This window comes from Epinephelus moara, chromosome 8 (assembly GCF_006386435.1).
Source record: "Epinephelus moara isolate mb chromosome 8, YSFRI_EMoa_1.0, whole genome shotgun sequence".
Lineage (NCBI taxonomy): Eukaryota > Metazoa > Chordata > Actinopteri > Perciformes > Serranidae > Epinephelus > Epinephelus moara.
Window position 1 is genome coordinate 42,442,508 of NC_065513.1, and position 14,531 is coordinate 42,457,038.

Sequence of the window (14,531 nt, forward strand, 5' to 3'; positions counted from 1 at the left end):
TCCTCTCTGTCCGTCCTCTCTCTCTCTCTCTCTCTCTCTCTCTCTCTCTGAAGTGCTTATATGTCATATGAACATATCAGTTCAGATGTGAAAATGTCAAACCACGAGAAAGTGAAGCAGGGTAAAAAAGCAGCCGTTCTTCTACACTCACAATTTGGTGTAAAGGTAAGTGCTTGTAAAGTCAGGCAGTCACATTTAAAATACTTTAGTTTATGAATCCCCTAAAACACACAACACTTCAATGATGTACTGTAAAACACTACAGCTTGGTACAGAAATGCTATTAGTGTCTTTAAATCCAAATGTTATCACAGTTCCTCTATTCAAAAGAAACCGTCTGGCAAGTTTTGCCCTTCTTCTCTTTTCATATCGTAAGCTGCGACTGTTAAACTGAGTTTTGGAAGGTAGTCTCCTTCCAGGCATTCATGTTTAGGGAGACACAAAAGTATCCTTTCAAAGTAGTCTTTTGATGCAATATGCATTACTGCTTAACTAGTATGTGTTAAAGCTCAAACCACACCAATGAGCAACACCTCGCAGGACTTTCAAACCCAGAGGTCCAATGCTAAAACACAAGCCAAGCAAAGACGAGGTGAAAGTACAGTGTGTTCAGTGACTCAGCCATGAAGCAGCGAGTATATAAGCCTGAAGGAGACTGGATGTGCATTTGGTGAAGGACACTAGGATGGTGAGTACTTCTCATGGTGTTGTCACCTTAAATTCAGTCTTAAAGTTGTTCAACTGTAAAAATTATGACTATATTTTTCAATAGATAAAACATATTAGTGATTTAAATTAAATTAAAGTTTCCATACATTATAATACAACTCATAAAAGTAAGTATAATTAATATCTTTATTCAGATTTTACTCTGATATTAAATTCTACATTTACAAAAATCTATTCCAATCTATTCTTCATCCAGCAAAAGCCAATCTACCATGTACAGACAATCTGGACATAATGGCTTCACACTGAGGTATTAAAGTCCTCAAGCTTGTGTTGGTTTTAGAGCTCTTTGATTTTATGAAGTATGGATAGATTGGTGCTTGTTTTTTAACTGTGTCTTGTAAGACTGGGGCTTTGAAAAGTAAATAAACCAATAAATAAATAAAATAAAACAAAATAAGATAAAAATGTATCTTATTTTAAAAAAATAAAATAAAATAAAATACATTATTATCATTATTAAAAGTCAGACTGACGTCTCACACTGAGCGAGCCGCCTGTTAATGACGCTGTGGGCTAATGGGCATGTAGCTACTTCCATGTTTCAGATGATACGTCATGTTTGTAGTCGACCAATGAAGATGAGTTTACATATCACCTTGGGTTCGTCCTTCACCTTCTCAAAATGATCCCACACTTTGGATTTCCTGCCCGACATGTTATTAACTAGCCTGTGGAATAACCACAGGTACCAGCCCTGGAAATTAACCTGACTCCTGTCTGACTGCTGAGCGTGGACACTTCCTGTGTCTGTCCTTTCAAAGTAAATTCCCAAATGGTCCAGTCATATAGGTTTGGATTTATTTTGACAAGGTGCAGCTTTTAAATGAGTTTCATGTTTGTTTTTGTGGCGACTAAACAACCAATAAAATCTTGCCAACTGTGACCTTTCTGGTGGACTAACGTTTGGTCAACTACTGGGGGCAGCCTTAGTTGGTTTAAAGCTGTTTTATAAACAAACAGTGATTTTGTCATGTGGTTTTAATCTCCAGATGAAGACGTCAGTGTTGCTGCTGCTGGTCTTGCCGGCTCTGTCCTCAGCTGGTCCTCTGGACATCAGGGACAACGCAGAGCAGAGAAATGGTAAGCACAAACTGGCTTTATGAATTTAGGAAATGGTTAAAAAAAAAAAAGAATGTAGGGGTATGTTCAGCATAATATGGCTCAAAGAGCAACAAAGAATGAATCTGAGCTGATAAAATACTCAAGCAAATATCAATGAAGGTTAAATACCATCTGATAGTTTCCTGTTTGATTAAGTAGTGTGTTTGTCTTGTTTCCAGTTGATGTCAGTGTCCCCTTTCTCCCACTAGACCCCGGCTACACTGCTGATGTCAGTCTGAGGAAAGATCTGTCTGAGTGTCTGATTGACACAGACTATGATGAGCTAATGGACACTGTTCAGAAGGGCCTTCCACAAACCAGTACATCTCATCATGTTGTTATTGTCGGCGCAGGCATGGCTGGGCTGACAGCTGCCATGCTACTGCAAGACGCTGGGCACAAGGTACATACAGCAGGTTCATATGCTATACATGCTATTATAAAAACCAAGGCACAGCAAAAAACATTTGCTGTGCTATCAAAGAGTTTTTTGAGCTGGGGCCAGCCAATTAACCCACCAGGAGGCCCCTGATATTCTTTTCTAAACCTAACCATGTGTTGGTGTTGCATGGTGTAAATTGACACGCCGTCCTGGAAAGTCAACGATGAACGCAGGAGGATACCTATCGTGTAATATGTACCCATGAACAGCACTGACCAAGTGGCGATATGTGACGAGTTGGTATGCTGCATCAAACAACCTGTGGCCTTTGGGACCTCTGATGGTTGGGAGCTAGCAAGGCAGTGTCTTTGGCCATTTTCACACCTATAGCTCGTTTGCTCTGGTCCGATCTGGGGCCAGCTTGTTAAAATGTTGCATATTACTTTGAGTTTTGTTTGAGTCCACAGGGCAGCATTAACAAGCAGATCAAACTTTGTGATGTGTGAAGAAACTGCTCTCTAATTGGTCTAACTTTCTGTGTGGGAAAACTCCTGGTAGTAAAGCAAGAGTAAAAGAACCGTTCTGCTCCCGGAGTAGATTTACTTGCCACATTCCAATTTCACACTGCAGGGACAACTACGTGGGTTGATCTTAACCTTGGTCATTGTTGACACAAAACGACAGAGTTTGAAAACGAGGTGCAGCTGGTGCTGGAAAATAACGTGCTGATGTACTGAACTTGCTGAAGGTGCATATCAAGACAGTTAAGGAGGATTAGCTCAGGAAGAGGCACACATGAATCTTCTTGAACTGTGACATGCTCATCAGCTGAAAATATTTCTATGGGGCCATTATGGTAGCAAAATAGCTGCAAATGCGTATCTCAATCTGTGTGTGCGTAATCAGATTTGTACATGTGTAAAATAATTTGTAAAAGCGTAATAAAATTTGTGAATGCGTACAAAAATCTGCAAATGTGTATTTAGAATCTGTGTGTGCGTAATGAGATATGTAAATGTGTAAAAAAATCTACAAATCTGTATTCAGATTTGCAAGTGTATTGCAATCTGTAAATCTGTACAACAATCTGTAAATGTGTACAACAATCTGTAAATCTGTACACAGATCTGCAACTGCGTACAGAGATCCGTAAATATGTAGACAGATTTGTAAATACCTATGTCTTCAGCTTTAACTCAGTCGGGCCTCTCAAGTGGTTCTCATTGTACACTTGATTTTTGCTACTCTTCTGCCGTGTGAGATCCGCAAATGCATGAGAAGATTTGTGTCTGTAACTCAAAGTGTGCATCACCCTGAGCACAGGCTGACAGGCTCAAGCTGCCGCGACCTTCAGATTGTTTTGCCCTGAGCACAGGCTCACAGGCGCTACTTTTTTAAAAAAAAATGTTTTTTTACTTTTTTCTGTTTTATTGTTGTATGGACAGGCTGCAGCCTTGGAGGCCTATGGATTCTCGTTTGCTCTCTGTAAGTACATGTTCAGGTTTTTTTGCAGTAGTTGTCATGAGTGACTTAGTATTGCCAGGCTTTGTTAAAATAAAGTCGGTAACTTTATCTATGAAGACGTTGTCTGCTCAGCCTCAGCTCACCGAGCAAAAGCTAGTGGGCCTAGTAAGCTAGAGAGCGAACGAGAATCCATAGGCCTCCAAGGCTGCAGCCTGTCCATACAACAACAAAACAGAAAAAAGTAGAAAAAAAACAACAAAAAAAAAACAAAACAAAAACGTAGCGCCTGTGAGCCTGTGCTCAGGGCAAAACAATCTGAAGGTCGCGGCAGCTTGAGCCTGTCAGCCTGTGCTCAGGGTGATGCACACTTTGAGTTACAGACACAAATCTTCTCATGCATTTGCGGATCTCACACGGCAGAAGAGTAGCAAAAATCAAGTGTACAATGAGAGCCAATTGAGAGGCCCGACTGAGTTAAAGCTGAAGACATAGGTATTTACAAATCTGTCTACATATTTACGGATCTCTGTACGCAGTTGCAGATCTGTGTACAGATTTACAGATTGTTGTACACATTTACAGATTGCAATACACTTGCAAATCTGAATACAGATTTGTAGATTTTTTTTACACATTTACATATCTCATTACGCACACACAGATTCTAAATACACATTTGCAGATTTTTGTATGCATTCACAAACTTTATTACACTTTTACAAATTATTTTACACATGTACAAATCTGATTACGCACACACAGATTGAGATACGCATTTGCAGCTATTTTGCTACCATAATGGCCCCATATATTTTTGAAGATCCATCAGGAGTACCCGTGGTCTGAGACAGCCTCCATCTGTTTAACACTGATGTGAATAAAGAGGGCTGACTGGCCTTACTCGTATTTATCTGCTCTGACAAGGTAACCATATTAGAGGCTAGCGGCCGTGTTGGAGGACGGGTGGAGACCTACAGGAATGAAAAAGAGGGCTGGTATGCTGACCTGGGAGCCATGAGGATCCCAGATTTTCACCAGTGAGTTTCTGTAATTTTTTCAGTTGAGCATTTACATTTAAACGTGCATGGAGCCCTCCACCATCACAGATTGTATAAAAGGGATGCTTATGTCATGACAGTAAAAAGTAGGTTATATAAATAGGTCTTTGGTGAGTGTCAGAGGGATCTGCCTTCATTTATTGTCTCAACACCATTTAGTCACAAGCTTCTGTAACTCTGCCACCATCAATGTCTCTTTCAACAGCATCGTGCACTGGTTTGCTGAAAAGCTGGGGGTCCAGCTCAATGACTTCATCATGTATGACCCAAATACTTTTTACTTTGTGAACGGAGTGCTGGAGAGGACGAGCAGAGTGGAAAGACACCCTGAGATTCTGAAGTACAGCGTGGGGAGGGGTGAGAATGGAAAGACAGCCGACCAGCTGCTACAACAAGCTTTGGAGAAGGTAAGGCGGATAAAGGAAGGACAGAGTTAAAGGGCCTCAACTGAAAAACAACAAACCTGCTGCTTTCGCCTTTTTCAATCTACAAGAAAGTTGCACAAATCACACACCCTTGGAAAATAGATGGTGCAGGACCATTCCACAAATTCCGCAAATTGTCAGGGCCAGATGCATGTTAACATGCTAAATGCTGGCCCATCACCTTAAGCATGGTAGCAACTTATCATGTGTACATGCAACATATTCTCAAGGAATGGTTCGTATGATATCCTTTAAATTTGCACCCCACCAATAATGTTATGTCCTTAACATACAGTTACGTAATTAACATTCTAAGGTCTCAAAGCCAATCAATAGCCAGCGATTGGCCCGATGGCTAATGGGTCTTGTAGTCAATAGTCCCTTTTACACTGCCAGATTTTTGGTGAATGTTGGGCCGTTTTGCTGGCAAGCTGCGAGCGTTTAGACACGCAGAGCCGGACTGGCAAGTTGATCCGAGGTGTCCAATTTTCCACCTCGTAGGGTAGACATATTGGTGGGACCCTTTTGGTTTAAAAAGAACGAAGCGCCCTTCCGCCATGGGAGGGGCTGTTGAAGACTTGTGGGAGGAGCTGTTGATGACGCCGCACGTGTGACCCACTGGTGGTGGATAAACAGGAAACAGCTGATAGCAGGAATGAGCAGCTAGTAGCAAGAGGGAAACACAAACCTGACAGACACTGTAAAGATGAGCAACTGGGGAGACAAGGAATTGCGCGCCCTCCTTGTCCTCGCAAACGAAGAGGCCATTAACCGTCAGATGACGGGGATGGTGAAGAACGGGCCGACTTATGAGAGAATCACCGAAGGACTGACCAGCCGCGGCTTCCCTCCCACGTCACTGTTTACGTCACACGCTGAGCTACACGTTTTGTTACTTGCTCACGCCCCCCATTGCCCCAAAAAAGGCACATTCTATATAAACAAAAGTAGGTAGGCGGCATTTTGCTGCACTCCCCGATTTTGTTTTTATACTGCCAATGCTGAAAAAAGACTGATTGGGCTTTCCTGTAAATTTGCACAACTCCTGTTTAAAAAGGGCTAATGACATTCCTGACCTCCACAGGAGCTTTTAACTCTTTCTTGGCCTTACAGACTGTTATTGATGTACAAAAGTTTTAAACAATTGGCTCCTCTGTTGTGAGGAGGGAGAAAAGCAGTCTAAGTATTTCCGTCTGTGTTGATTTGTTTTTTACTCATATTCACACATTCAGTACATTGTTTTACCCTATTTATTTTTGAAAAGTGCCTGGAAAAAAGTTTTTTTTAAAAAGTTAGATACTTTGAATTTGGACTAAGTGATACACCATGCTATGGTCCCATTGTGTTTTCCAGCTAATACCTCCCAGTTCTAATCATCTGATGCATCTTTTTTTTTCAACAAAATATTCAGGCAAAGATAAAAAAGAAACAAACAAACAAAAAAATCAGTGTGTTGTAACTTATTCAACTCAATTATAGAAGCCTGTACAGTGATTCTGACTGTAGGGGAAAACCTTTATAGAGTGTTACCTCTGGAATAAGACCATGCATATACATGTACTAAGACTATGCATATACATGTACTAAGACTATGCATATACATGTACTAAGACTGGAAAAAGAGCAGCTTTAATTTTATTTTGGGTTTGCCTTGGATTTGTTTTCTTTGTTTCAATGAATGTTCATTGTTCATTACAGACAAATCAAAGTTCAGTATTAAACACTCATTTTAACACCATCAGCACAGTAGATGATTTGACTGGCTTTATCCATGGAAGTAACTTTTCCTTTTCTTTGTAGGTTAGAGGTGAAGTGAGGGCTCATGGCTGCCGAGCTGCTCTGAGAAAATATGACCGTTATTCTTTAAAGGTAAAACACAATGTGATCCACAGTGAGAACACTGATTTTTTTGTGAACTGTTACTCACTGCTAACATTTAAGTGCATTACAAGTAGCATAAATTGGGTGTACCATTTCCAATTGTTTGCCATTTGAAAGTCTAATGGTTGACTTTGAATGAAAGACAACACTTTGGTTGAGTTGCAGTGAAGCATTAAGATGGACAACCTGTTCTTCAAACATAACCTTATGTTTGAAGAACAGGTTGTCCATCTTAATGCTTCACTGCAGTCAGTCACATGATGGGAAATTTATTGGGTTAAAAATTAATGTTAGACAAATGAAAAAAAGAAAGCATTACATAAAAGGAGCCAGAAAATATCCTGTTATTTAAAATGGCTTAATTTACCAAGCAGTTTTTATATTTTGCTATGAAGCAAAGTTTTACACAAACTGAGAAACAAACTGGTTGAGGCATCTGTACAGAGAAAACAGGGGTAACGAGTGGTGAATCTTCCCAGCACCTCCATAGAGTCCATAATTGTATCATTCCTGTGTTACTGGTCATTCTGTAACCAAAGTGAGAGCTGTGTCTGCATACTCGGCACAATTCAAACATGTTTCCTATGGGTGTGGGCCTCCCCTAGCCTGGAAATCCAGACCCAAATCTAGAAAGATTTAGGGTCTGGCTATGAGTAATGCAAATGGCCCAACCTGAGGGGCGGCACCAAGCATGCATTTGTAAATATCACTGCACGCAATTGGATAACACTACGACCAATCAGAACAATACACGGGGTGACGTATCCAGAGCTTAGCTACCAGCGGAGCTAACTGGTAGATTAGACGCTTACCTTATCTGGTCGGCAAAACAGCAAAAGTCCTTCTTGCAAAAGAAAGACTCGAGCGCCGTCTTCTGTTCCTCTTTTAGAGAAAAAGCCAAGTCTAACTCGTTCATTGTAGCGGCCAAAGCCGTTTCAAACAACTGGTGTTCATCCGTAGCCATCTTGCAATGTTTACTGACTGATTCCGGACTTCATCGTCGCAGCGCTGTCGTCATCTGTTTAGCTCGCCTCTGGCCCGCCTATATCAGATACACCGATGTGATTGGTGCAGCTCGGCTCCAACGGCATGGGTAATGAGCATCATTACTGATTGCCAGAGTGACTCGCTGAGCAAATTCAAATTGTGCTCTCGCGAGAACTCTGGATTTCCAGGGTAGGCCTCCGCCAGGGTTGGATTCTGTTTGTGATATTCATGGACACAGCTGTGGGGAGCAGGGGTCTGATTTGAGGACCTCAGGATTGTATGGAAGGCTGGACATCTTAAACTTTCTTTCAGAGTTTCAGAGTGACATGGAATATGTTTTATTTAACAGGACTATCTGAAACAAGAAGCAGGTCTGAGCTCAGAAGCGGTGCGGATGATTGGAGACCTGCTCAATGAACAGAGCCTCATGTATACAGCGCTGAGTGAGATGATCTATGAGCAGAGTAACATCAATGACATAACTAAGTAAGGCCCTACATCTCACACTTAAAACTATTCAAATGGGAATAGAACAAATGAGTCTGATGTTGGTAGCCTCGACTTCAATCATAAATTACACGAATGACTGCAGGTTCCCACTCTGCATCACAATTTATACTCAACAAAAGTTTAAACGCAACACTTGTGTTTTTGCTTTCACGGGTTTAAGGTCAAGTTTTACCACACAGCACAATGCTACAGATACTGCAAGTTTTGAGGGAGCGTCTTGTTGTCATGCTGACTACAGGGATGTCCACCAGAGCTGCTGCCTATGAACTGCATGTTCATTTCACTACGATAAGATGTGGTGGCCGTGAATTTTGCACTACATCCAACCGGCCTAAAAACTGCAGACCACACCCGGCGTCTTTACCTGCAGGGTTGTCTGACATCAGCCACCCAGACAGCTGACGCAATGATTGCTTTGCTCGACCAAAGAAATTCTGCAGGAACCGTCAGAAACTGTCTCAGGAAAGCTCATCTGAATGCTCATCATCCTTACAAGGGTCTTAACCTGACAACAGTCTGTCATCGTAACTGACTTGTGTTGTTGTGAGGCTGGTTGGATGTAGTGCCAAATTTTTGGAAACATCTGCGGAGGCGTCTTATGGAAGTGAAATGAATCTTAGGTTTACAAGCAACAGCTCTGGTGGACATTCCTGCAGTCAGCATGCCCATAACTTGCAACATCTAAGGCATTTTGTTTTGTGATCAAACTGCACATTTTAGAGTGGCCTTTTATTGTGACCACACCAAATCACAAAAGGCCCGTTTCCACTGAAGAAGTTCCTGGTACTATTTGGGCGGCAGGAACTACTACAGGAACGTCCTCTCGTTCGGCCCTCTCAACCGCCGTGTCTCCATTGAGTGGAGTACGAGGAAGGTTCCTGTAAAGTTACGGGCTGCCTCTGGATGTGACGTAATCGTTGCGCGGCCATTTTGACCGGGGCGACGTAGGGACGCCGTTAGCCAATAGCAGTGTCTGTAATAACTCACTAAATGGCCCGTGAAAAAAATATTTTTTCCAGCGGATGTCTTAGTTACAACATGATTGAGCTAACTGGAGTAGTTTCATGTCGTATCCGACAACGGGAGGCTTTTAACAGATGACGTCCTGATGTTAGCTTTGCTGCTGCTGTTAGCTGTCCCTGTCAGCTGATGCTTTCTAGACATCGTGATTTCCCAAAACTGAATAAATACCACACATATCAACACAAAACTGCTTTGCTAGCTCAAGCATGTTGTAACTAAGATATCCGCTGGAAAGAATATTTTTTCACGGGCCATTTAGTGAGGTTTTTTTTACATGGCAGCGAAAGCTATATGAACGAGCTAACCCTCGTCTGCTGAGTTTTAAAAATGACGGCTATTTTGTTGCTTTCTGTTGACGTCACATCCCTCCTTGAGTATATCCAATCAGCACCAAGTAATCCCCAAGCCCCAGCCAGGAGTCTTTCGGGGTCGTTCTGAGTACCTACCCCGAGGCAGGGACTTGTTTAGCCCCTGTAAAAGTTCCGGAACTCTGTCCTACGGGGGTGGTTCCTGCGGTGGAGACACGCACCAACGGCCCCGGCCCCGTAAAATTACCCCGAAGTTCCTGCGGTGGAAACGGGCCTAAAAGTAATGATGAATGGTGAAGTAATGATGCTGCTCAATAAGCATCTTGATATGCCACTCCTGTCAGGTGGATGGATTACCTTGGAAGAGGAGAAGTGCTCACTAACATGGCTTTTTAACAAATTTGTGACCAAAATTTGATTTTCATTCGGTGTACAGGCCTATATTTAACTGAACATATCCTTGCTAAAATACAGCATATGGACTAATTGCAAATTTGAACCCCCTCTCTACAAGAGTTCATTTAATAAGAGTATCCATTTGTATTTTTGTTTTTAAGGTACAAGGAGGTGACTGGTGGGTCGGACAGTCTTCCCACAGCTTTTCTTCCTTTCCTCAATGACTGCGATATTCTTCTCAACTCAAAGGTCAAACGCATCAGCCACTCAAATAAAAGTGTAACTGTATCGTACCAGGCAGGCCAACAGCCCTCTCTTACTCACCTTTCCGCTGATGCTGTCCTGGTAACAACCACAGCCAAAGCAGCCCTGTTCATGGACTTTGAACCACCTCTCTCCATCCAAAAGATGGAGGCACTGAGGGCGGTCCACTACGACAGCTCCACTAAAATCATCCTCACCTTTAGAGAGAAGTTCTGGGAGAAGGACAGCATCCGAGGAGGAAAGAGCATCACTGACCTCCCATCTCGTTTTATCTACTACCCCAGCCACAGTTTCCCCACAAATGAGACCGTTGGCGTCCTCCTGGCCTCCTACACCTGGTCTGACGACTCCCTCCTCTTCCTAGGTGCGAGCAATGATGACCTGAAAGAGCTGGCTCTGAGAGATTTGGCAAAGATCCACGGTGAGCACGTTAGGTCTCTCTGCACAGGTGTGGTGGTGAAGAAGTGGAGTGAAGATCCACACAGCTTAGGCGCCTTCACTTCCTTCACACCCTACCAACATTTAGAGTACGCTAAAGAGCTCTTCAGAAGTGAAGGCAGGGTGTACTTTGCTGGTGAACACACAGCCTTACCTCATGCTTGGATGGAGACAGCTATGAAATCTGCAATCAGGGCTGCTACCCGCATTAATGATGAGTCAGCTACGCAACTACATGGCTATGCTCCGTAGACTCTCATGCACTCGTTAAAAGTGTAGTTAGCTAGCTAGCCAGCTAGCTACTGAAGGTAAAGCCTTCCGAATGTATACACACACTAGTTTTGCTTTTTAATGATCATAACCGTGAATAAAGGCATGGGCATAGCGGACGCGGGGTACGTGTGGGACACGTCCCCCTCGCTTCCCGTATCTGTGCCCTCTGTCCCCCGCACTTTTTACAGCCATTACAACTGTTGAATTCGTTTTTAACATGTGGTACTGTGTTTTTCCAAGCTGTCTTTAAACGCACCATGAGTAGGTGGCGCCAGGCGGCATACACATGCTGTGGCGTTGTGCTCTGAATCAATCGCACAGGTTTGCTGCTGGGCAGTGCTGCTGTGTTAACTATGTTCAGCAAACCAGCCAGCAAGAAGCAAAAAACCTTGCACAGTTTATTCCAAACAAACCGTGTAAGTTGAGTAATGCTGTTGCATGTAGATAATGTTAGTTAAATGATGACTAATTACTAGAAGCCAATAAGTTAAGCTAGTTAACAAGGATACTAATGTTATTGTTACCTATGTTAAATCACTTGCTAGCTAGTTTCATGCTAGGAATAAACCCACTCCTCCCTAATTTCTGCGCAGAACTTGTGCTCACTATTGCTTTGCACATATTTTTTTAATCTTTATTGCCACAATAGAAAGAGCAGGGTCAGGGAGGAGACGGTGGACCAGAGGCCAGCAAGGATGATCATGCAGGGTCTTCACAGGTGAGGAGAGATTATAACTGGCTGAGAGAAATTATCTATAGCATAAAAGTGACTTTGAGGTTAATTTCCACAGGTATGTCACCACTACTATTCTTAATTCTATTTCAAAATTTTGCTTTCCGCATTTATTGTCTATATTATTGCAAAAGATTGAAGAGGGACAGGGAGAAACCAGGCAGGTATTTGGCACAAAATTATCTGGCAACTTACCCTGTAGATGCTCGAGGGTCATTCTGTGTCAAGTCAACCAGAGTTTGGAAGCTTAAGCTTTAGACTTTGATAGTATATGATTTTAAAGAGCTAAAGTCGGTCCCCTGGTGTTGTACTGTGGCTATGTGGGTCTTTAGCCAGTAAGGAGAGGTGCAATTGAATGCGAGAGGATGATAAATCACTCAATAGACCTCTGAAATGATGGCTACGCCCCTGCCATTCACGCTGCTCCTTGTTACTCTATGGGTCCGTCCCAAGTCTCTTAAATTACTGCTAGTTATCTTACCTAGCCTACTTTGCTAGCTGTTTAGCCCCTCCCACCTAGGAAAAAATGCGACGAGCTAGCGCTAGGAGCGATGAGCGAGCATTGTCGGTTTAAGAGACATGAGACGTCCTTTCCACTGAAGCGTCACGTGAAGCGACGCCCATTCCTGATGACGGTGGCACCGCTGGATCTGCTCCGTAAAGCAGCCAGCGTCTGGCGTTACTATGGGTACATCCCAAGTCTCATTATATTCGCTGACCAAAACAGTAGCCCCCACCCCCCGCCGTCATGACTCTGGTCACACACTTTTGCATGTAGCATCATCAACAGTCCGATGAACAACGCAACGGGTTGTGACTGAAATAAACCTAATTGCAACCTAACAATCTTGCATGAAAGAATGCATGTAAGGGGTACTTACTCTTGTACTGTTTCTCCGCCATCTCGTTCAAATGTGCCAGATGTAGAGGGCGGGTTTTTATATGTCATGGCATTCAGCTGAAAAACTCTTCCGGATAGGAAGCTCTCAACCATCCTAGCTCGTGGCTGCTTAAAGCTTGCTGCTAGCTCCTCGCTGCACAAATAAGAGCTTAAAGCTTGCTGCTAGCTCCTCGCTGCACAAATAAGAGGCCTGGGACGGCCTAGAAGATGGCGGACCTCGAACGACTTCTGGTTCAAGCGAGGAGCTAGCAGTAGCACTATAAAAATGAGAGACTTGGGACGGACCCTATGACTGTCTTGTCTTTGAATAAATCTGGAAAGAGAAACTGTTGATACATCTGAAAACTAATTTCAGGAAACAAAAGTTAATGAAGCTGTCAAAGCTGAAGAGATGCTCTAGTTTGTGACAGTGATGCCACCACACAGGCTTTTTGTCCATTATTTTCAGTGCCTGATTGTATAAAGATATAAGGTGTCTGATTGTAGATGGTGTTGCTTGAGCCCATACTGTCATGCAATATGAAAACAGAGAAAATCAGAGAGTGCATGAATAACTGAATTCTAATATCTGCACACAATGGGATGACACAAAGCTGACTGAAAATCTATGCGGTGTCCCTTTTAGCTTCTTCGTCTTTTTAACCTGGTTTTACTGCTGAGCGAATTTGACATCTTTGATATATCCTTGAAACACATATGGTTGACCCTCCTGTCTGCATTTTCCAAAAATGTGATATTTCTTAATGAAGTGCAGTTAGTTACAGTGTGGGCTCCATGCTAACTCCAACAGCTGTGCAAAGGACCAGTTAGTACTATAGTGCTAATGAAACATTTGCGTCAACAGTTAGTGTAGGCCAGAATATAAAGAAGTGAAATTTACACAAAAGTGTAGCAGTTTTGTTTAGTGATTGTATTGCTTGCCGTAGGAGTGAGGCTTATCATGACTATGCACTTTTAATCCACGTCAAACCAGTAGATTTTTGGCAGTGAAACATGGCTTGATTTCATCACATATTATTTACACAACAACTTTTGCACTTGTGGTCTCTGATAACAATCAGTAGTATGTGCACTACTAATCATCCTCAGACCTTAATGTTTTTGTGATGGTCATTTCTGTCTTTGTGATTAAACAGCTTTGTCATTTTCACACCTGACGCTGATGAGTCGCCAAACAATTAACACAACTTTATGTGCTGCATATGTCAGGATGTTTCATATTTTCAGAAGGCATTCTCTGAGGATACAAACATCAGCAAAACACAGAGAATCTTCAAAAACCAAACCACAACAAATGGCTTCGATTTAGAAATAATTTATTTTGGTAAATGTGTATATGTCCATGAACATGAAAAGCAATGGCAAATGTTAAATACAGAGAGAAAAAGAATAGGAGATTTACACTGTAAGAAACCTATTTGTAATTTCAACATAACTAAAAGGCGAAACACATCTCGAGGAGCAGTCAAATTTGCAAATAGCTTCTAGATATCTTACTATATAATGAGGAAAACTCTGTGTGTGTGTCTGTTCCACGTTTTTCTCCTCACTGACTTGGTCAATCCATATGAAATTTGGCACAGTGGTAGAGGGTCATGGGAGGATGCCAATGAAGCAATATTACATCAGTTGGCCAAAAGGGGGCGCTATAGCAA

The 14,531-nt window shown here is 42.4% G+C and overlaps 2 protein-coding genes across 2 annotated transcripts in view; both read left to right on the forward strand.

The window, feature by feature from the left end:
• The window catches only part of LOC126393851 (protein FAM163B), a 180,925-nt gene that overhangs the window by 73,893 nt on the left and 92,501 nt on the right, over positions 1-14,531 (forward strand). The window lies entirely within an intron of this gene.
• Positions 94-11,221, forward strand: LOC126394909 (L-amino-acid oxidase-like). The gene is made up of 8 exons (XM_050052053.1): positions 94-121; positions 1,722-1,812; positions 1,990-2,236; positions 4,604-4,716; positions 4,943-5,144; positions 6,963-7,031; positions 8,380-8,516; positions 10,429-11,221. Exons 1-8 carry the CDS (start codon positions 94-96, stop codon positions 11,219-11,221), a joined length of 1,680 nt encoding a protein of 559 aa, XP_049908010.1.

Excerpts from the sequence above, each read along its gene's own strand:
- LOC126394909 (XM_050052053.1), top strand. The coding sequence starts at position 94 with ATGTCAAACCACGAGAAAGTGAAGCAGG. Across the intron at positions 122-1,721 it reads CCACGAGAAAGTGAAGCAGG|ATGAAGACGTCAGTGTTGCT; the intron begins GTAAAAAAGCAG and ends TTTAATCTCCAG. Across the intron at positions 5,145-6,962 it reads TACAACAAGCTTTGGAGAAG|GTTAGAGGTGAAGTGAGGGC; the intron begins GTAAGGCGGATA and ends TTTTCTTTGTAG.